Source organism: Podarcis vaucheri (assembly GCF_965113315.1).
Source record: "Podarcis vaucheri genome assembly, contig: SUPER_11_unloc_1, whole genome shotgun sequence".
Lineage (NCBI taxonomy): Eukaryota > Metazoa > Chordata > Lepidosauria > Squamata > Lacertidae > Podarcis > Podarcis vaucheri.
Genome location: NW_028118808.1, coordinates 243,618 through 266,951, shown reverse-complemented (window position 1 = coordinate 266,951; position 23,334 = coordinate 243,618). Strand labels below are relative to the sequence as shown.

The 23,334-nt window shown below is 44.6% G+C and overlaps 1 protein-coding gene and 1 long non-coding RNA gene across 2 annotated transcripts in view; one reads left to right on the top strand and one right to left on the bottom strand.

Moving 5' to 3' along the window:
- The window catches only part of SPTLC1 (serine palmitoyltransferase long chain base subunit 1), a 37,555-nt gene extending 23,680 nt beyond the window's left edge, over positions 1–13,875 (bottom strand). The window contains exons 1-5 of the mRNA XM_082242335.1: positions 13,776–13,875; positions 11,085–11,192; positions 5,496–5,590; positions 3,260–3,353; positions 1,028–1,100 (exon numbers count right to left, since the gene is read on the bottom strand). Of these exons, the coding sequence (XP_082098461.1) occupies positions 1,028–1,100; positions 3,260–3,353; positions 5,496–5,590; positions 11,085–11,192; positions 13,776–13,838 (433 nt within the window). The 5' untranslated portion in view covers positions 13,839–13,875. The remainder of the gene's footprint in view (positions 1–1,027; positions 1,101–3,259; positions 3,354–5,495; positions 5,591–11,084; positions 11,193–13,775) is intronic.
- Positions 11,236–21,782, top strand: LOC309514787. Its single transcript, XR_014212203.1, has 3 exons — positions 11,236–11,811; positions 19,781–20,274; positions 21,084–21,782. It is a non-coding gene; the product is annotated as an uncharacterized lncRNA (long non-coding RNA).
- Positions 21,783–23,334: the final 1,552 nt, after the last annotated feature.

Here is a 23,334-nt window from a genome sequence, read left to right as displayed (position 1 = left end):
GCTCAAACTCATGTGGATAATTCCAGTCTTGGAAATATCTTCTAAGCAGCAGCAGCAAAAAAAAAAAAAAAAGTTGACAGAACTGTGGACTTTGCAGCAGTTACTCTTTCCCTTCAAATCCCTCCTGTGAACTCACTTTTTCTCTGATGTCTTTGGCAGAACCTCTTAGCTCTCATTTGCTACTGATGCAATTCTGTACCTAGTTTCCCCGAGTGTAAAGCCCCTCAAACTCTGTAAGCAGACATGTGTAGTGTGTGTGTGTGTGTGTGTGTGTGTGTGTATCTCTATATAAATATCTATATATCTCGTCTTCCAAAGCAACTACTCTATTCCAGACTTACAAATGGAAAGCATAATGCTGGTGGTCAACAAAAGAGATTTAAAGACTGACTCAAGGCAAATCTTTAAAAAATGTAGTATAAGCACCGACAACTGGGAAACACGGACCTGCAAGCACTACAACTGGAGAACAGCCTTGACCAAAAGTGTCATGGGCTTTGAAGATGCTTGGAATCAGGACAAAAGGGAGTAATGTGCTAAGAGGAAGGCACGCTTGGCAAACCCTCACTGTGATCAACTCCCGCCCGGAAACCTCTGTCCCCACTGTGGAAGGATGTGTGGATCCAGAATTGGCCTCCACAGTCACTTACGGACTCACTGTTAAAACCGTGTTTATAGAAGACAATCTTACTCGCTGAAGAAAAGAAGGAGGATTGAGCTGTAGTATGTTCAACTGAACTGAATGGAAACTCTGTTTCTGTTTATGCTCAGTTTCAGCTTTCTTTCTGCCACCTCCCAATGTCAAACTCTAGATTGTGTGCTTCTCAGAAAAGGGACCATGTGCTCTTGTTATTACTCCATGTGTGTGCATGTTAATGACACTATGCAAAAAAACAAGCTTACATGCCAATTCATCTGAATGAGGAATACGTCAACATTGGTTCACATCTCCCAATTCCTTTATGTGATGTCAACATTCAATTAGCTACCTTTAATGCTCTACTGGAAAAAAACAGGTTATACATACCAAAGGTTCCATAAAATCCCCTTGGGCCACAGGTGCCAACACCGTATTTTGTCAGAGAATTCTGGGCTGCATTCTTTGAATAAGCATAGCAGGAGAAGAGTTGTTAAGTACAGTTAGAAAAGAAATGATTTCTACAGTATTCATAGAATCACAAAAATGATTCACAAAAAACGCCTATTGTTCCATTCGCATTTTGCCACTGGCAACCCACCTTTTGCGACTGGACGGAGATGTCCGGGAGCCTCTATTGCGTCAAGGTCTGCAGGGTGCAGCCGCAGTAAAGGACTGTCTCTCTCCACCCCCTACCCCTGCCATGCTGCTGGGGAGAATCAGGTGTTTTATACCAATTTGTATAAAACATTATTAACTGATGATCTTAGAATGCTAAGTCAGGACACTTGATTAAAAAAGCCCAGCCAGGTTACATTTTTGTTTTTACTGGATTATTTTTGTTTATTTTAAATCAAAAGATAAAAGTTTAAAACACCCATCTTTCTTAACTGACCTGACTTGAACCCCTCCCCAAAATGTTTTCTCAAAGGCTCTATCTGCACCTCCTTCTTACAAAATACTTTTGCTTGCTGTATTGGGCACTTTAACATAGAGAGCACTGCTTGTGTGATAATATAATGTCCCTTTATAATGTGGCTAGGGATATCAGATTGCCTTCAAAGAGGGCCTGCAAAGGCACCAGGAAGCATCAGTGCTTTGGGGCTTCCTGTTGTATCATCCTCCCCCCACCTTACTGTTTCCAAGGAATCACTTGCATCTCCCCTAGCAGGTTCTCTTCCACAAATATTCCTGTAGGGAAATTGGTGGGTAGGCTGCTTATTATTGGAAAGGACAGTGTCCTTATGGGATTCCCCTCTGTTGCTCTTGCCAGGTAGCTATGACACTTACATAGCTGCATTTAAAAAATCCCTCCTAAGCTATTATTTCTCTCATGTTATTAAACCTGCCTGGATTAAATGTGTGCCAAAATCTGGTTTTTAAAACAGAAAACTTTTAGTATCTTTAAAAAAGAAATCCCTATATAAATAAAAAAGTGGCATCTAGACATTCTGTTTTTGCACGTACAATTCCAGCCCCAGGAGCAATGTGGCTCCTAGCTTTCGTATCCCAGATCCTAACACTGATGAGAACCATCTAGTCCAACTCCCTGCAATGTAGGAATCTTTGTCTCAACAAGGGGCTCAAACCCATGACCCCGAGATTAAGAATCTCATGTTACTGAGCAGGGGTCGGAAAAGTTTTTGTGGCTTGGGCCGGTTCACGGTCCCGCAGACGCCACGGTGAACTGGAGTACACACATGCACACGCTATTTCCAGCACTCCTTCCGGTGCGGCAGAGGCGTGCATAGCTTCCCATTGGTTGCAGGAGCTTCCTGCAGCCAATGGGAAGCCGGCCAGAGTCGCAGAAGGCAGTCCCTGCTCTGCTCCGTGTCCTATTTAGCGAGGTGCACAGAAGCCAGCCGGGCAGGCGGTGGGGGTCCATGGGTTGGTTAAACAACCTCCATGGACCGCTTCTGGCCGATGGGCCTTAGGTTGCCGACCCCTGCTACTGAGCTATCCCTTGGGACATTCAATAGCTATTCCTTGGGACATTCAACAGTATTAGTATTGGCACTTCTGTGTCCCAGCGAGTACAGATGAATGCAACACAGTTGCCCTACAAACAAGATGCTAGACAAGGGTTTGAAAGCATACTGTATTTATTTACAGGTAGGTAGCCGTGTTGGTCTGCCGTAGTCAAAACAAAATAAAAAAATTCCTTCCAGTAGCATCTTAGAAACCAACTAAGTTTGTTACTGGTATGAGCTTTCATGTATCTGAAGAAGTGTGCATGCACACGAAACCTCATATCAATAACAAACTTAGTTGGTCTCTAAGGTACTACTGGAAGGAATATATTTATTTAGATCTCTAAATCCAAGCAGGTCTGTTGCCAGGGGTTCAGCACCTAAAAGGGAGATTTTGCCTAGGATTCTCATGTAGACTTTTCAAGCACAGTATGAACAGCAGTATTATAAAACTGTGGTACTGAGTTCAAGATTAAACTGCAGTTGCCCCTTTGGGCAACTTTAAACTATGGCTTAAAGTAAACAGCATTAACTGAATCTGGTATACAAAGTATAGCACAGCGACAGGATGCTTAATAAACCGTAGATTATTAAGGTAGGATTGTTACACCTGAGCCGATACCTACAGATGAGCAACAGTGCAGGCACTTACCTTGACCCTGTCATTATCCAAAAGCCCAAGAAAATTAAATGACGCAAAGTTTATGCATTCCTTGCCATTCACAACAATGTTATGAATTGGAGGCCTGAAAAGAAAAGAAAACCAAACTTTTCTTAGCTTACTAATAATCCTAACTTTGTTTCAGGCACATGGTAAGAGAACAGCGCTTTTAAAAATTCTGCACAACACTGTAAACACAACTAATTTGAAAATACATATTGCAATGGTGGAAACTGTTCAGTCTTTGTGGTGTGGGGATTCCTTTTTTAGTATTTATATCATGTTTCAAATAGCTGCATTCCTGTTGATGAAACCATGCCTTTGAAGGTAAGGTAAAGGACTCCTGGATGGTTAAGTCCAGTCAAAGGCGACTATGGGGTTGTGGCACTTATCTCGCACAGAATTTGGCATTTCCAGACTCTAACTACTTTCAAGAACCCGTATCTGAAACTCTGGAACATGCAGTGGGGAGGAAAATTTAAGAGGGATCTTGGGAAACATAGAACTACCTCATGACAATCAGAAATTAAGACTGCCCTAGTTAAAGATCGCTTTGCTTTCAAGAGAGCTAAATAAATAAATAAATAAATAAATAAATAATAATAATAATAATAATAATTTATTTATACCCCACCCATCTGGCTGAGTTTCCCCAGCCACTCTGGGCGGCTTCCAATCAATTGTTAAAAACAACACAGCATTAAATATCAAAAACTTCCCTAAACAGGGCTGCCTTCAGATGTCTTTTAAAGATAAGATAGCTACTTATTTCCTTCACATCTGAAGGGAGGGTGTTCCACAGGGCGGGCGCCACTACCAAGAAGGCCCTCTGTCTGGTTCCCTGTAACCTCCCTTCTCGCAATGAGAGAACCACCAGAAGGCCCTCGGCATTGGATCTCGGTGTCCGGGCTGAACGATGGGAGTGGAGACGTTCCTTCAGGTATACAGGACCGAGGTTTCTTACCTTTCCTCAATGCTCAAATAGCTATTTACTTTTTAATTTTATTACTGAACTACTATTGCAGGACATGCAAGATAGAAAACAAATATTTATGCCTAACTACTAGTTTTAGGATAACCTACTTTGGGGTCAACATTAGCATTCAGAACATTATAGGCTTTGCTTCTTAACCGGGGCGTATGGGGAGGGGCGGTGAGAGACACGTTAGGCTCCTTCTGGGGCAGTCTGTCCACATTTGGTGCCCAACCTGCACTCAGCTCTCACCTGCGGCTCCTAGGAGCTGTCAGAATGTGGCAGCAGCAACACCCTGGGAATGGCTTTGACTGGCCGGCTAAACCAGGTGAGAGCAGCCAATGTCCTTAGTCAGTTAGGGACCCTTAGTCAGTTAGGGACTTCCTCTGCATGTGAAAACAGGCTCCAGCAAACTGAGTGGATGAGGCCAATAAATAGTGGGTTCAATGGTCAAGAAGGTGCTTGTGCTGTATGTAGAGGGAACTGAGGGGCAGATGGGGCTCATCAACCTGGGAAGGAAAACTCTGATCCTAAACCTCTGCTGCCTTGCAGGATAACTTTGGGAGAAGAAAAGGCGAAGGAGTAAACCCGACACAAATCTAGAGTAGAGTCCCTAAGATGGTTGGATGGCACCTTGTCCGCCTCCTTCTGGCAACTCCTGCAGCCAAGCTGGTACCAAACATATTGCTTTCCTTTCCTTTGGACCACATGAGTGCGGCCGAGAGTGGGGTCTTGTCGTCTGGGCAGCCCAGGGCCCCCATACACACTGCCAAGGCTTGCATCCCAGAGAGATCACTTTGGTATTGCTAACACTGTGGTTTGCTTTCACTCTCAGAGGCGCACAAAAGCCAGCAACCATTTCTTAACCACTGAAATCTTCTCAGCTTCAAAAGTTTAGATTTGATGACAAGCTTTCACAATAAAATTTCTGAAAAGTCAACGGGCAAGTCTCTAATATCAATTAAGCAGCTGAATGCTAACTAAGTGAACCAGATACCAAGCATCCTCATGAGGTTTTGTGTTTTTTTTACAAAATTTTGTTGTGAGCTAAAAGTTCAATCCATTCTGTAACCTGGTTATCAAAATCTGCAAGAGAACAAATCACGATTTCCCCTGAAAGTAATCAAAGCTGCAATATTAAGCATACTAACTATGAAGCAAGCACCTTTGAAGTGAGGAGGACTGACTTTCAAGCAAGCATGCAAGGGATTGGGCTGTTTAGTCAAACATGTAATTGATTTATTCTAGGATTACCCTGAAACAACATTGTAGTTGAGAGCTGGATGGTCTTTGGATACAGGAGGAACAAGTGGTTCTGGCTGCCATTCTTCAATCAATTCTTCCTTTTCCTAAAACAGAAAGAAGCCAAAATATTGGTTGTTAATAATTTTATTGAGAAAATCAGAAAGAGATTTTTGATTTAAGGAGATGGATTTTACACGCATGTCTGGTAAGTTAAATGGATACAAAAATGTAATTCATTCATATTAATATGCTTCCCATTTTCTAATCCACATATTTATTTCATGTTCTATGCATGCCAGTTGGTGCTGTAACTATTGCCACATATTTGTTTGTGCTGGGAAAACATTTGATTATGCTGACAACATGTTTTTCCAAGAGCAATATAGACATTAAAAGGATCATTATGAAATTAATAGACGTCTCTGTATATTGCACCAAGCAAGTCCACCCACCTGAATATTGGTTTTATTATCATCTTTATTCATTGTCCAGTATACCGGAAGGAGCGTCTCCACCCCCATCGTTCTGCCCGGACACTGAGGTCCAGTGCCGAGGGCCTTCTGGCAGTTCACTTGCTGCGAGAAACCAAGTTACAGGGAACCAGGCAGAGGGCCTTCTCGGTAGTGGCACCCGCCCTGTGGAACACCCTCCCACCAGATGTGAAAGAGAAAAACGACTACCAGACTTTTATAAGACATCTGAAGGCAGCCCTGTTCAGGGAAGCTTTTAATGTTTAATATACTATTGTATTTTAATATTCTGTTGGAAGCTGCCCAGAGTGGCTGGGGAAACCCAGACAGATGGGCGGGGTATAAATAAATTTATGATGATGATGCCAAAAAGGCCTCAGGGCAACGTACTGCCTGGATACAGTGGTGGGATGGATGAGGGAAAGTACCCTAAGCAGAACTTGAATCCTGGCAACACACTGTGGGTGAGTGGTTCTTGTGTCTGAGAAACTGGTCAAGTGCCTAGCCTGGGTGGGTCTGTACTCCCCCTAAAGGAGCAGGCAGGCTGTTTAGGGGTGCTCCTGACCCAACTCTGACACAGACGGCCCAAGATGTTTCAGTGGCTAGAATTCCTTTTATCAGCTGTGTGACAGCTAAAATCATGCCTGAACTGGGACAGCTTCACTTCAGGCTTTGGTGATATCAAGACTGGATCACTGCAATGCACTCTATGCAAGGCTTCCTTTGCAGCAGGAAAATGCAGGTGGGGCAGAATACTGCGGCATGGTTGCTGACAGGTAAAAAAAGGACCCCTGGATGGTTAAGTCCAGTCGAAATTGACTTTGGCAGGGGTGCCCAAACTTTTTTCAAAGAAGGCCAGATTTGATGAAGTGAACGTGCGTGAGGGCCGACCAAAGCTGTTGAGCTTTTTTTACAATCTTACACCAAAGTAGTTGAGCTTTTTAGGATTGAAGTTGCTGAGCTTTTTTTAGGATTTTATCCCAGGACATATAATGCTACGGGGGCCAGATTAAATCAACCGGTGGGCCGGATTAGGCCCCCAAAACGGACTTTACACACACCTGGACTACGGGGCACAGCGCTCATCTTGCTTTTCAGGCCGAGGGAGCCGGCGCTTGTCCACAGTCAGCTTTCCAGGTAATGTGGCCAGCATGACTAAACCGCTTCTGGCACAACAAGACACCATGACGGATGCCAGAGCGCACAGAAACTGTGCTCACCTTCCTGCCGCAGCAGTACCTATTGATCTACTTGCACTTGAGTGCTTTCGAACTGCTAGGTTGGCAGGAGCAGGGACAGAGCAATGGGAGCTCACCCCGTCGTGGATTCAAACCGCTGACCTTCTGATCAGCGAGCCCAAGTGGTTTAGACCACTGCGCCACCATCAACATTTGGCCACAGGTTCCTCACCCACACTGTTTTTGAACTGCTAGGTTGGCAGGAGCTGGGACAGAGCAACAGGAGCTCACCTCGTCACACGGATTCAAACAGCCAGCCTTATGATCGGCAAGCCCAAGAGACCCAGTGGTTTAGATCAGTGTTTCCCAACCTTTGGTCTCCATCTGTTTTCAGACTACAATCCCATCGTCCCTGACCACTGGTCTTGCTAGCTAGGGATGTTGGGAGTTGTAGTCCAAAAATAGGTGGAGACCCAAGGTTGGGAAACATTGGTTTAGACAACAGCACCACCCGCATCCCTGACAGGAGAGAGATCTTGCCCACTCAGATTTCTGTACTGGTTTGCCCATACACTACCGATCCAAGTTCAAAGTGTTAGTATATTAAGCCCTTAACAGCTTGGAATCAGTTTACTTACAGGACCACTTTACTCCATATATGTCCAATTGACTGGTTTGGGCTGTGGGCCACTTAATATTTGCTCCACACTTGTAAGAAATCTGTATTTTAGTGGGGGTGTCTTTGTTATACTTTTTCCAACACCCGCTGAAAACATTTTTGTTTAAGCAAGCCTCTCCTGGCATGTAGAACTTACGTGGGTTTTGTATTTTTATCTACTGCTGATTTTAATAACCTTTTGAATGTTTTTAAATACCTATTTTAAACTGTTTATTGAGAATTGTAATGTTTTAGTTTACATTTTTGCAAACTGCTTCAAAGTTTTCTTATAACCAAGCAATACTGTCAAACCTTGGTTGTCAAACATAAGCTGTTCCAGATCTATTTGGATATATATTGCACAAACAACTTAATTAAAGAAGAGCACACAACCAGGGTTTGGTAGAAGCTCAGGATGGGATTTAATAAACGCAACGAGTTATGAAAGCGGAAATGATTCATTTTGTTGTTGCTATAACGTGAACACAAGTTGTTAGAATGCCCCATCTCACTTGTGAGCAAGTAGTCATTACTATTCATTACACTAAAGGAAAAGCAGAGATGGAAGCTTCCCAGGGGCTAAGAAACATCATTAGATCTCTGAGGTACTTTTAGTTCCTTCCATTTCAATGCTAACTCCTGCTTTCAAATGAGTAAGATAGATAAATATAGCATTTATCCTAGATCTCACTAACCACAAAGCAGTCATAAATGCCCTACCTTTTCCAACCTATTTAATACCACAAATTGTAATAACCACTAAATTAGATGGTTTTTTTTAAAAAAAACCCTGCATCGTGAACAATTATTTCACAATGGACGCTTAACATTAGAGGCAGGCTACCCCTGAACATTCTGTACTGAAGTCAACTTCGTATCATGCTTGTGAGCTTTCCAGAGGTATCTGGCTGACTACTGTTGGAAGCAGATGAAAGACTAGATAGACCTTTGGCAAGGGATCTTTATGCAGTTGAAGGAGAGAAAAAGCATACTGCCTCGCAAATCTCCCCGTCAAACGAAAACCAAATCACAGCCCAATGTGTGTAAGAAGACTATATATTACTAAAGAGCTGCATGGACCCAACCATAGTAGCATCTACTGCTAGAGGGATGGGGCCCGCTAGATGTTGCTGAACTACAACTCCCATCATCCTTTGCCATGCTAACAGAGGGCTGTTTTGAGTTGGAGTCCAAAAACATCTAGAGCAGACATGTACAACCGGGCTATCGTGGTGAATTGCGGGATCGTATTCGATCACCAAATATGAAACAAAGGGGAATGGAATATTCCCCTGCCTGCCCCCCTTGCTGTATTCCTCTGTCGTGTCCTATGTGCAGTCCCCTGGTGCTGTGTCCAGTTGCCGTTGCAGCTGCGAAAGCTATCATGTCATGCATTGACTGAGTGTTGTAAGTAGCTATTGCTGCGGACTTAAGTAATATTGAATTAAAACATTCTCAACAACCCTGGTAGTCTCTCCTTCCCCAAAAAGCTCAAAAAAATGACAGGGGGTAGATCACTCCCAGTGTTATTTTACTGGGAATAGATCACAGTCTCTAGAGTTGGACGTGCCTGATCTAGAGGTTAAAGGTAAAGGGACCCTGACCATTAGGTCCAGTCGTGGCCAACTCTGGGGTTGCGGCGCTCATCTTGCTTTATTGGCCGAGGGAGCCGGCGTACAGCTTCCGGGTCATGTGGCCCCCATGACTAAGCCCCTTCTGGCGAACCAGACCAGTGCATGGAAACACTGTTTACCTTCCTGCTGGAGCGGTACCTATTTATCTACTTGCACTTCGTGATTTCGAACTGCTAGGTTGGCAGGAGCAGGGACGGAGCAATGTTGTGGGGATTTGAACTGCTGACCTTCTGATCGGCAAGTCCTAGGCTCTGTGGTTTAACCCACAGCACCACCCGCGTCCCGATCTAGAGGTTAGCCACTCTTTAAAAGCCATCATACACTGGCCCTCCAAGACTACCACATTCCCTATGAGACCCTGTCCACAAGTCAGGCTCTGCTCCAAATATATTTGCTTTACCAACTAATAATCCACTGAAAGGAGCTGGATATAGTGAAACGATTGCTTTCTGTAGTGGTTATGATCTGCTTCGGAAGGCTGATACTTTTTGGTGTTGCTAGCTGCCTTGACCCTTGGAAAGGTGAACTAAGCGTATTTTAAAATAAAAAGCAAGTTACATCTCCACTTCATTATGAGTGACAGCTGTGAAGAAACTAGTCGTCTGGATCAGTAAAGAAAAGGTAGAGCATTTTCCAGCCATATTGCAATCATATCTGTTCTCCTGTGGAAAACTGCTTTACGACACACAGGGTTATTAAACTGGGCAATCAGCTTTCAGAATAACTTTGGAATCAGGTGGGGAACTAGATCCAGCCAGCCTTGTCATTATAGCCCCTCCCCTTCTGCAACCCAACATGGCTCAGCCATGACTATCACCTTGCATCACAATGACATAATGGCTTGAAAGCAACCTATGTACTCCTAATGCTGATCAGCTGATTGTTAGGTTTCAGGAAGTAATGTGCACTGGGCTTCACAAGTGCCACCAATCAACAGACTTTTAGATCTTCCAAAGCCCTGGGTACAGAAGTGCTGGCAATCAGCTGATCAATAGTACTTGCCAAGGTAAGCACATAGCACCACTTTCAAAGAGTAATTGTCATAGGAACTTTTTTTTTTTTGCTACGCAGAAACCAACATCACTCTTCAAAACAGCACCCCTAAATACCACAACTTATGAAACAGGCTTGGAGCCAGAGAAAAACATGGGCTGTGGGTCTCCTAAACAGCACCCCCCACAGTGTGTCTGTCAGCCACAACCTCCCTGCTTATGCAATCATACTTCTCTAGAGCCAAGTCATTAGTAATACGAATTAACTTAACACAGTCCATAATCGAGCAGGGTTGTGTGTGTTTTTTGGGAGACTTTAGGAAAAACAATCACACTTGTATATACAACTATGATTAGACTCAGCCCCCTCTTCTCTCTCCCCTCCCCCGTTCTCTCTTCCTACCTCTCTTCTCCCCCAATCTTATATTGTATACATTAAAGTTTCACATCAAATATAACTGATATGTAAAAGGGACATTATGATCTGAAAATAGAGGCGATGTATGTACTTTTGTAACCCAATAAAATCTTTAATAAAAACATGTTGCTGTTGTTGTTTTAAAAAATGATTAGACTGAAGTGCTTATTTCCAGCATTACAGCTATTAATCATATTGACTTTTAGTTTTTTGTCAGAGCATATTGAGGCTATTTTGGAACATCAAACCTTAGGTGTGAGGTCAGATCGCTCCTGAAGCTTGTACGTCTTGGAGAAAAGAAGTCTGATTATCCATAGGATTAGAATACCTTCCAAAATAAGATGGTAAGTTGGAGCCTGGAAAGTAAACAAAAATACCAGTTGCACATTAATCATTTCTCTAAGTTTGCCATCTCTTTAAAAGTGTACAAGTTAAATTCACCACTTTTTGCTGTTTTAACCAAACTTGTAACCTGACTGAAATGTCTAGGAAGCCCAGCACTGCCCAATCGGAAGGTTTCAAAAGAGAAAATGGACAAAGGCTGGATTTATTCTCTTGGATCCAATAACACAGCCTTATAAACAAGCCTGCAAAGGTTAGGAAATCCCCTCCTCTGCACAGAACATGGAAATTCAGGGCACTAGCAAAAGAGAATACCTTCTCCCAAGAAGGTTGCTGTTGGAGACAGTGATCCATTCTTTCTCCACTCGTTGATGGTATGGAACTGCCAAACAAGTTCTTATATTTCCTAATATGCAACTTTATGTAACTGGCATAGCTCAGAACAAGTGTTCTATACACTTAGCTATGTCTCCATACACAGAGTATCTTTCTTACTTAAGATCTCTACTCTCCCATTAGAGCTGTGTTATGTGGACATGTTGTAGACACACAGGATCTTCAAAGAGTTCAACAGTCTCTTCTCTGGGAAGATTGCTTCAACAAGCATCAAGTCAATGGGTTTGAACAGAATAGGTACACACCACTCCCTTAGAAGCATAGGCCAAAAGGTTAATCTGCTCCCTCAAAGTGCCGCATCCATGCCGTTTCCACCCCCAGCATTACTTAGAACTATAAATCATGTGGTTAGATTTCTGAACTTACCACTCACCTACAGAAGTATAACTATGCCAGGCCAACCAAACTGCTCTGCCAATCCAAATTCAAAGATGTAGTCTCTGAATACAGACAGCGCTAGAAACATGGTGCAGCCATACCTCGGGTTACAGACGCTTCGGGTTACGCGTTTTCAGGTTACGGACACGCCAAAACCCGGAAGTACCAGAACGGGTTACTTTTGGGTTTTGGCGCATGCGCATAAGCACTAAATCGTGATCCGCGCGTGCACAGACGCAGCACTGCAGGTTGCAAACATGCCTCCCGCATGGATCACGTTCGCAACCCGAGCGTCCACTGTATTATGGGTAAGCCAACCAATGGCAATGGGATTTTGTACTAGGTATTAAGACTACCCAATGCAGCACTGTCTGTTCTGACTGATGGGGTATGAGCTCTGTCACCAACCCATACTATAAACAAACAGGAGCCTATTCATTTAAAACGTAATGTCCTTCATCAAAGCTGATTTCAGAGTGGCTTATTAGGTTAAAAAATACAAATAATAAAAAAGTAAGCCAGGAAATAAAAATTAAGAATACTTAAATGTATGTAAAATACACCTGAATAAGAAGGTGTGTGTTTGCCTAAAGCAAAAAATAAGTCCATGTTGGAGAACTGGGAATTCATTCAGCAGAGCGTTCTAGACAGACACCCACTGAACGATAACCAAGATTATGCACATTTACCCCACATATATAAGTGAAACTTACAAACAGAACCTATACGTTTGCTCAGAATTCAATGGTTGTTGTGGTTTAGTCGTTTAGTTGTGTCCGACTCTTCGTGAGCCCATGGACCAGAGCACGCCAGGCACTTCTGTCTTCCACTAAATAACCCTTATAACTGCAATATTTAATGATACCTTCTGATATCTTGATGGGAGCTATGGGGTGGGAACCCAAAGCCATCTAAATCCAGTTTGCCCCACAGCAGGAAACAGTAATAAGAATAAGAATAATGTGGCACACGCACACCATTTGAATGGGAACTCCCCTCAACTTTGAGGGCCCAGCTCCCTCAATAAGTAAATAATAATAATAATAATAATAATAATAATAATAATAATGTTGGACAGACCCACACCATTTGAATGGGAATTCCCCTGAACTTTGGGGGCCCAACTTCAATAATAATAATAATAATAATAATAATACTCATGTTGCACAGACACACACCATTTGAATGGGAACTCCCCTCAACTTTGAGGGCCCAGCTCCCTCAATAAGTAAATAATAATAATAATAATAATGTTGGACAGACACACACCATTTGAATGGGAATTCCCCTGAACTTTGGGGGCCCAGCTTCAATAATAATAATAATAATAATAATACTCATGTTGCACAGACACACACCATTTGAATGGGAATTCCCCTCAACTTTGGGGGCCCAGCTTCAATAATAATAATAATAATAATAATAATAATGTTGCACAGACACACACCATTTGAATGGGAATTCCCCTCAACTTTGGGGGCCCGGCCCCCTCAAGTTTTTATTTTTATTTTCTTGGGAGGAGGGCTGCGAAGGGAACTCTGCCCCTTGTTGTTGTTAGCTCCTCTGCGTCTTCCTGACGGCCAGGCGTGGCGACCCTTTTCCCCTCCCCGCCCTCGGGCCTCTCCCCCGGGCAGCCACCCTCCAACCGGCGTCCCACCCCGGCCTCAGCCTCCCTCTTCGGTCGGGGTGGCGGGCGAGAAGAGACCCCCGGCGGCCCCTGCTCCTTCCCCGACCCCTCGGGAAGCCTCCAGCCTCTCCTCGCTCCGTTCCGCGGAGCCCTGCGGCGGCCCACCCGGCCCCCCACCGCCTCCCGGCCCGCTCACCTCATAGAAGGCCTGGACCATCTCCACCAGCACCCACTGCTGCCCCGCGCCCTCCGCCGCCATCGCCGAGAGATGCTTCCGGGTCCCGGCGCGCGCCGCGACGTCACGCCGCGTGCGGGGGCGGGGCTGGGAGCCCGAGGCGGACCCGCCCGTCGCCACGCCCCCTTTTAACCCCTTCCACTCCCCGGAGGAGCCTGCCTGGTAGAGACGAGGAGTGGGGAGCGCAGGTGGAGGTGGCGGGTCTTCTCACTCGCTGACACCCCCCCCCGGGAGGTGGGTGGGTGGGTGGGAATCCAGTTTATGGCCCTGTGGCTATACCAACCACCGGGGGTGGAGGACACATCTTACGGAAATAAAGTATTGGAAGGGTTGCAAAGATGCCCCACCCCATAGGATTGGTTGCAAGATGCAGAATATTGGAAGGGTTGCAAGGATGCCCCACCCTATAGGATCAAAAGGTTGCAAGGATGCCCCACCCCATAGGATTGGTTGCAAGATTGGTTGCAAGATGCAGAATATTGGAAGGGTTGCAAGGATGCCCCACCCTATAGGATCAAAAGGTTGCAAGGATGCCCCACCCCATAGGATTGGTTGCAAGATGCAGAATATTGGAAGGGTTGCAAGGATGCCCAACCCTATAAGATCTAAGGGTTGCAAGGATGCCCCACCCCATAGGATTGGTCACAAGATGCAGCAGTGCACGCACGCCATTGGAATGGCAATGCCATTTCTTAATTTACAAAAATAGGTGCATTATCTCTTGTTTTCAAGTTGTGCTTTCTACAGATCAGTTTCAATTGTTGTGAGACGTGTGTTGCATTAGATTCAGCAGGGCTTACTCTCAGGTGCAGCTGCAGCCTTTGTGACCCAAGTTCTGGGTCCTTTTTAGGTTCAGGATGTCAATGCTTTACACTCACCCCCACCCCTCACAATATTTGAAAATGTACACTTTGTACTTTGTACACAAATTGGCCGGGAAATTAATTCTCGGTGTCTTTTATCAATTTATTTAAAGAACAACAAACTGGTGATTGCTTTAACTTTTGGATATGTGGTGATTTGAATCATGAGGATGAATTAGTAGATCTGCTGAGTCTTGAATGAGCCTTGCTTTGGAATTGAGGACTTCATTAGATTTTCTTCTGCCTTTTATTATGTTCCAAAAGCTTGTTAGAGATAATGTGTAAGCGTAGTCAGCTCCCTAAAAAAAAAGGTCAGCAACTCTGGGGAACCTTTCCTTAAAAAAGGTCAACAACTTTGGGGTGTCCCCCCCCTTTAAAAAGATGGCCAACTCTGGGGGGCACCGGAGGGATCTTTGAACCACGGCGCCGGATATGCTTAAGATGGCCTTCCGTCTGCTCTCCAGTAGTTCTCTTAAACCTCCGTCGCAAAGCTATCGCTGCCCCCTTATTATTTCAGGATGGTTCCAACTTGTGTTCTCACATTTTTTCAATGGGCCCTAGATGGTCCTGTCCTATTGGTTCAAAATGCAGCCAGCGTTAAGGCCAGTGGTGTAAGACACAAAGCTTGCTGTGAAAGAACGAGAACAAGAGCATCATAATTCAAAAGAATTACTTGCGAGTTGCCGTTCAGCACCATCTGGAGGGTCAAAGGTTCCCTACAAGGCCTCACCTGATTCTAAATGGTCTCTGTTTACTCTTTTATACAGCAACTTGAATTCACAGCACTTCGTGTAGAAACATAAAGGGGTTCACGAGTCTTTGCTGCGTGACGCTTCCGGGAGATCATTTAGCAGGAAGTTTTGGATTGAGGGTGGCGCTGTGGGTAAAACCTCAGCGCCTAGGTCTTGCCGATCGCATGGTCGGCGGTTCGAATCCCCGCAGCGGGGTGAGCTCCCGTCTTCGGTCCCAGTTCCTGCCCACCTAGCAGTTCGAAAGCACCCCTAAAGTGCAAGTAGATAAATAGGTACCGCTTTCTAGCGGGAAGGTAAACAGCGTTTCCGTGTGCTGCGCTGGTGCTGGCTCGCCAGAGCAGCTTTGTCACGCTGGCCACGTGACCCGGAAGTGTCTCCGGACAGCGCTGGCCCTCAGCCTCTTAAGTGAGATGGGCGCACAACCCTAGAGTCGGACACGACTGGCCCGTATAGGCAGGGGTACCTTTACCTTTTACCTTTGGATTGAGCCAGGGGAGGTTGCAGGATCGCCTAAATCAGGGTTTCCCAAACTTGCGTTTACCCCTGTTTTTGGACTACAACTCCTGTCATCACTGGCTAGCAAGACCAGTGGTCAGGGAAGATGGGAACTGTAGCCCCCAAACAGCTGGAGACCCAAGTTTTGAAAACCCTGGCCCAAATTGTGGACCAAAGCAGATGTGACATCAGATACTTCTTCCAAAATGACATCAGCGTATATAGGTATAAGCTGTCTCTCCCCAGCTGCAATCCCAACCATCTCCACCACCCACTGGCATGGCTATGAGTTAGGGTGCCAATGGCAGCCCTCTGCCCTCTGGATTTGATGCGGTTTCTAAGTACACATTTAACACCATGCTCTAGTTTGGACCCTGAGTTATTAATATTTATTATTATTATTATTATTAATTGAATTTATAAAGGTAAAGGGACCCCTGACCATTAGGTCCTGTTGTGGCCGACTCTGGGGTAGCGGCGCTCATCTCGCTTTATTGGCCGAGGGAGCCGGCGTACAGCTTCCGGGTCATGTGATCAGCATGACTAAGCCGCTTCTGGCGAACGAGAGCAGTGCACAGAAATGCCTTTTACCTTCCCCCTGGAGTGGTACCTATTTATCTACTGGCACTTTGACATGCTTTCGAACTGCTAGGTTGGCAGGAGCAGGGACCGAGCAACGGGAGCTCACCCCGTCACGGGGATTCGAACTGCTGACCTTCTTTAACCCACAGCGCCACCCGCATCCCATTTATTGAATTTATATACCGCCCTATACCTGGAGATCTCAGGGCGGTTCACAAAACAAGATCAACATCTAAAACCACAATATATATGTTCAAAATAACAACAACCCAATAACATCCCCCCTCAAAAAAGTGAACCAAATTTTAAAAGGGCATAGAATATAAATCAAATCAACTAAAGGCCTGGTTAAAAAGGAATGTTTTTGCCTGGCACCTCTATTATTATTATTATTATTATTATTACTATTATTACTATGCCACCCATCTGACATTAGTATTAGTATTAGTATTTTGCCACCCACTCTGGGCAGCTTCCAACAAGTAAAACACAATTCAAGCAGACAAAATCTACGCATGGATGTGTGGGAGTCACATGCCTACTACAAGGGAAGAAAGGAAGAGAACCACCTTCAGTTCTGCACTTCTTGTTCTTCCTGCTACAATCTAGAGAAGGTATTTTACTCATCTCATTGACGCTTCCTCTCTTGGCTTGCATGGTGGGCTTAGCCCAGAACTGCGGCATGAGGAATCAGTGAGTCAACACCTAACCAAACTGATTCAATTTTCTCTCCTCCTATTTCTCTTCTGGAAAATGGCGAGAAACAAATATTACAAAATGTCCAAGTCGCAACCGTTCGTACGGTCACGTTTGCAACACCGACATTGAGCATATTTCCTAGGAAGTAGATGCCTATGAGCCCAGGGGGACTTTACTTCTGTGTAAATCTGCAATCCTAATCCAGTTTACCTGCAACTGGGAGTAAATGTCGCAGAATTCAATATGACTTAATTAATGGCTGTGGTAGCAGAGCAACCCATAAATGAAAAGTTACTTATACATTGAGGGCAAGTGAGAAATTGTATGAATTAATTCTGAGTAGATATGGTTAGGACTGACGAAGAAATGACTGTGTTAGTCAGCATTTTAATTAGCAATAATTTAAAGCAAAGCAAAACAACTTGTTTATTAAGATGGCTTTGGGCACACCCAAAAGGGATTGCTGATTTTGCCGGGTCCCTTATAACACCTTGAAGAGAGGCACATCTTTAAATTGGGAAAAAGGAGGATGGGCAGGTCAGATGGTAGAGGACTGTCCCACTCCTTCCGTTCACCTGTGCAGCATTTCCTAAGAGAAGGGTAAAAGTGGGATTAATGCTACCATCACGGTTGTGATAAATTACCAGTGTAACCACTCTGCACGCAACTCCCAGCACTTTATGAAACACTTATTTGCCACAACACCAGATGGGAAGCAAATTGTACGGTGTGTGTGGGGGGGGAGAGTGAAGTAATAATGCTTTTCAGCTGGTGGCCGCGGGCAAAGCAAGTAGAAAAACAGGACTTCAGTTTTGTACTTTCAGCCACACCCTCCCTTAGCATGTCCTGGATTGCATTTTCGGTAAACACCAACCAGAATAAATAATGCATGCTCCAATTTACATAATCCTCTACGGGTCTTGGGGTGTGAGTGTGTCGTCGTCTCCCAGTTTTATAATTTTGTTATAACTTGCAAAGAGCAGCGTGAAAAAGGAGTAGCAGTGAAACAATGGCAGAGAAAGGTTTTGAGAATACAGAAAAGTAGTTCACTGAAAGGGGGAAGAAGGGGGGTGTAACAGATTTAGGGAAACCAGGGAATGATGATGATGATGATGATGATGATGTTTTATTTATATCCCGCCCTCCCCAGCCAAGACTGGGCTCAGGGCGGCTAACACCAGGTACAGTGGTACTTCAGGTTAAGTACTTAATCCGTTCCAGAGGTCCATTCTTAACCTGAAACTGTTCTTAACCTGAAGCACCACTTTAGCTAATGGGGCCTCCTGCCAGTGGCGTAGCGTGGGGAGTGCAGGGGGGGGCGGCCGCACCGGGCGCAACATCTGGGGGTTAGGGTTAGGGGGCGCAAATCCACGGGTTAGGGGGCGCAAATTACTTGCCTTGCCCCGGGTGTTGACAACCCACGCTACGCCACTGCCTCCTGCTGCCGCTGCACCGCCGGAGCACGATTTCTGTTCTCATCCTGAAGCAAAGTTCTTAACCCAAGAACTATGGGGGGGGGGAGAGACAATGCATATACTATGATCTCCTCAGTGGAAGAGGTTCTGCCTTGAAGGAGGGATGAGAGTGTGGTTCGAATACCCTCCAGGTTCCATTTCAGGTCTTTTCTTCTTTTCTTCCAGTTGTGTGCTTGCATACGAAACCAGAAGTGCAGGAGTCTTGAACCCCATCGTTCAACCCAGACCCTGAGGTCCAGTTCCGAGGGCTTTCTGGCGGTTCCCTCACTGCGAGAAGCGAAGTTACAGGGAACCAGGCAGAGGGCCTTCTCGGTAGTGGCGCCCACCCTGTGGAACACCCTCCCATCAGATGTCAAGGAAATAAGCAACTATATGACTTTTAGAAGACATTTGAAGGCAGCCCTGTTTAGGGAAGTTTTAAATGACTGATGTCTTAATGAATTTTTAATCTTTCGTTGGAAGCCGCCCAAAGTGGCTGGGGAAACCCAGCCAGATGGGCGGGGTATAAATAATCATAATCATAATAATAATCATAATAATAATCATAATTGAGCCCTAGGCTGAAATTAACAGAATCTGGATATTAAGCAAGTCAAGGCTATATTTCTTCAGCCTAGCAATAAGGCATGAACCAGACTACCCTGAATCTTTGACTACAAACATTTTTTGGTATTCATATTTTATTGAAAAGGTTTCCATTATAAAGAAATAAAGTGATACAAAGAAAATAAAAGCAAAAATACAAACATAACCCACAAGCATTGTATAAAGAAGCTGTAATGTTGTTCTTTGCTGGAGAGAACTCTGATGTTCAGTGCCACCAATGTTACAGAATAAAAGGTCCTAGGAGTTAACAGTACAGTATATATGTCTACAGTGCTGGAATGCCAGCGCACAGTCTCAGGTTTTTCCCATGGTGCCAAAATACTCTGTGATTTTCAATGCTGTATAGTTGTTTAAAATCTGAGGTCCGCAGAGCTGATGCTGAAACCACCAGACCAGCCTTGATAGCCTTAAAACCCATTTGTCAACTAGAAAAATGTTAAACAGTCGATCCCGCCATCTTGCTGAAGTTCATAAGGGCATTGCTGTGTTTACAGATCATGTAATCCAGACCAGAAGGCAAACAGGAATTCCTTCTACTTATGGGTAAAACATGCATGGAGGTGATGGCAGAACACTTCGAGCCTGACAGGCATAGCCACAACAATTTTGGATGCTGAGAAAATCAGAGATTTTCATTGTCTCCGGTCTTGGGAAATACAGGAGTCATCCTTAGTAAAGTCTGAGCAATGAGTTATGGATTTGATGCCAGAAGTACGCACTGCCCAATAAAATACATAGATCTGGTGTGTTGCCATAAATCTGCATCACTCCATTGCAAAAACACTTTGAACTCTTTGTAACTAAGGGACTATTTGTAATTAATTTGGACAGGGTGAGTTTACTTGCTCAATTTGCAGTCTACTGTATACTAAATATGCATATGTGGAAATGATTCACAGGCAAGTCGTATCCCTCTACTGTGTCAGGAAAGGGAAAAAATAATTGTTTCAACAATAAGCAAATATTGGGTCCAAATAAGTATTTGCGTGTCGAGGTTCCTAGGTCCACCCCAATAACTCACACATCACACAGAATTTTTTGTTTAAGGTTTTTGGCATAATTTTGGCCACAACTTTATTAAAATACAAATTTGTGAGTGGTTGCTTAGGCATTGGTTGCGACTATCTGCCCCCACCGTGGGGGACAGACTGACATTCCGCACAATGCGAAAGTCAGAATGGGGGAATACACTTGGGGGTTACGCGGAGCAGGGAATCTGCCCTCACCCCAAATGCAACCAGGAGCTCATTGCTATGGCCCGAGCCCCCTTGACAGAGTGGACAAGCAATAGTTAGCCCCCAATTCCTTTAACGGAATCCCTTGCAGCAGCAGCATTAGAGGGGCAGGCACAGCCAATCCATGCCCCTCAACCAACCAAACCATAAACCAATGCCTAACCGCGAACCTTACAAGTTGTGACGATTTGCTACACAGTAGGCAAAAACCAAATGGCCCCAGCCAATCAGCCAGATGGACAAAATTCCTACCAGGCCCCCGCTCCAAAGCAGACGACCCCATGACAGGCATAGCAAGGTCAAAGCGAACAACCCTATTCTAGGGAGGGAGGGACGGGCAATCCGCTGCACGGGCAAAAAGAGGAAGCCCTAGCCTCGTGCAAGGAGTTTTAGCATTTCTGGCTGTCAATCAATAAATGGCAACATTAATTTCTTCCCAACAACAAGGGAAGCCCCAATCGCATCAGTGGCCAACGATCAGTTAGCCCGCCCCCAACTTTGGAGTGTCCTGGCGGCCCCCACCACAACACGTGCTCTCCATGAAGGAGAACACGCTTTGCAGCCTTTTCTGCCTATAAAAAGCCTCTCTGAAGGTCTATGGGCCTCCCCAGAATAGTTTGTAATGTAGCATGGAAAGTTCCTACATAGAAATTGTCTTCAAGAAAGGTACATTACAAAATTAGTTGCAAGAAAAAAAAAATCTGACCCTATAAACCCTGTCCCTATTTATTATTGTTGTGGTATATTTAATTGTTCTCTATTCCTCTTAGCATTTCCCCAATTTAAATAACTCAGTTTCCTCTTTGTTGTTACGCAGTACCTAATTTGTGGCTTGCCGTAGTTTGAAATGTTTAAATTGCAAAACTACCCCATGACAAATGCATACATTCATGATCTTATGAGCCAGCTATTGAATTTAGGCTTGAAAAGATAGTGCTCAATACCTTTTGTGCAGATATTTTTCTGTTTCCCTCTACCAATAAAATAAAAAGAGGATACTTAGGGAAGCTGGAAACAAAACAGGGCATTGTGGCTTGGGCGGTATACAAATGATGTAAAATAAGCAAATAAATACAATTTTCATATGCAGTAAAAACTTGAGGTATGAGAATTTCCACATGTTCTTTTAAAATTTGAGATTCCAAGATGTTCGTAAGATTTATTTTGTTTGAAGTTTGAATGCTAACACAATAGACCACTTTTGGTGAAAGAAAGAAAGAAAGAAAGAGAGAAAGGAAGGAAGGAAGGAAGGAAGGAAGGAAGGAAGGAAGGAAGGAAGGAAGGAAGGAAGGAACTCACCATATTGTCAGATACATTAGTCTAGGATTGGGGAACCTAGGAAGGAAGGAAGGAAGGAAGGAAGGAAGGAAGGAAGGAAGGAGGGGGGGGAGAGAATTCACCATATTGCCAGATACATTAGTCTAGGATTGGAGAACCTATGATCCTCCAGATGTTGATGGATTCCAAATCCTGTCAGCCCCAGCCAGCTTGATCGATGGTCAGGGAAAAGGAGAGTTGTATTTCAGCAACAGCTGGGGAGGTCACAGGTTCCCCATCCCTACTTTCTTCAATGGTTCTCTGACCTACCACCGAGTTTTGCCCATACAAGTTTTAGGCTACAGCCTTATACACACTTTTCTGGGAATAAGTCCCGTTGAACACCGTGGCTTCACTTCTGTGGAAAACGAATAGAATCGTGCCGTAACTTCTCCATCTTCATTAGCATGAAGTTGACCCGCAACAAGATTAAAGCAGCACCTTTCCAAGGAGTAGACTAAATATGTGCAAACTTGTTTCATGAATCATACATCCCAGGGCACTGGTAATAATAAAAAAGGTATTTACTGAGCGCAGAAGGAAATACATGGAACGTGATTCATTGGGTTTATTGCCTTCTCCATATTCAATGAGGCAAAGCAGGTAAGGCAATTACTTTTATTGGACCAGCCCCTGATGGCGAGAGTTCATAAACTTCCAGAGTTCACAGTTCTGTTCTTCTGGCATGGACTGAGTAGTATGCTATTGAGGCAGTAAAATTAATGGCAATGTGGAGAGCATATCTACCCATGGGACAGACGGGATATTTATTCTGCATATTGGCCCTTCAGGAGGTACTAGCTGCCTTTGGGATCCAGGAGAAAGAAAGAGAAGCATGGATGTTACTAAGCAAACGCAGTCCTGGTTTTCCCTGAGTGAGGAAGCCTGACCTGGGAAAATAGCTGAGCTGGGGACAGAGGTTGCCCCAAAGATTGAGGGGGGGGCCTGTCGCACGCTGCATGCGTGTGATGTCGTGTGGACAACGTCGCATTGTTTGCGGAGGCCAATAATAATAATAATTTATTATTTATACCCCACCCATCTGGCTGGGTTTCCCCAGCCACTCTGGGCAGCTTCCAACAAAATATTAAAATACTGTAGTCCAAACATTAAAAGCTCCCCTACTCAGGGCAGTCTTCAGATGCCTTCTAAAAGTCTGATAGTTATTGTTCTCTTTGACATCTGGTGGGAGGGCGTTCCACAGGGAGGGTGCCACTACAGAGAAGGCCCTCTGCCTGGTTCACTGTAACTTGGCTTTTTGCAGTGAGGGAACCACCAGAAGGCCCAGCACTGGGCCTCAGTGTCCAGGCAGAATGATGGGGGTGGAGACACTCCTTCAGGTATACTGGACTGAGGCCGTTTAGAGCTTTAAAGGTCAGCACCAACATTTTGAATTGTGCTCGGAAACGATCTGGGAGCCAATGTAGGTCTTTCAAGACCAGTGTTATGTGGTCCCAGCGGCCACTCCTAGTCACCAGTCTAGCTGCCGCATTCTG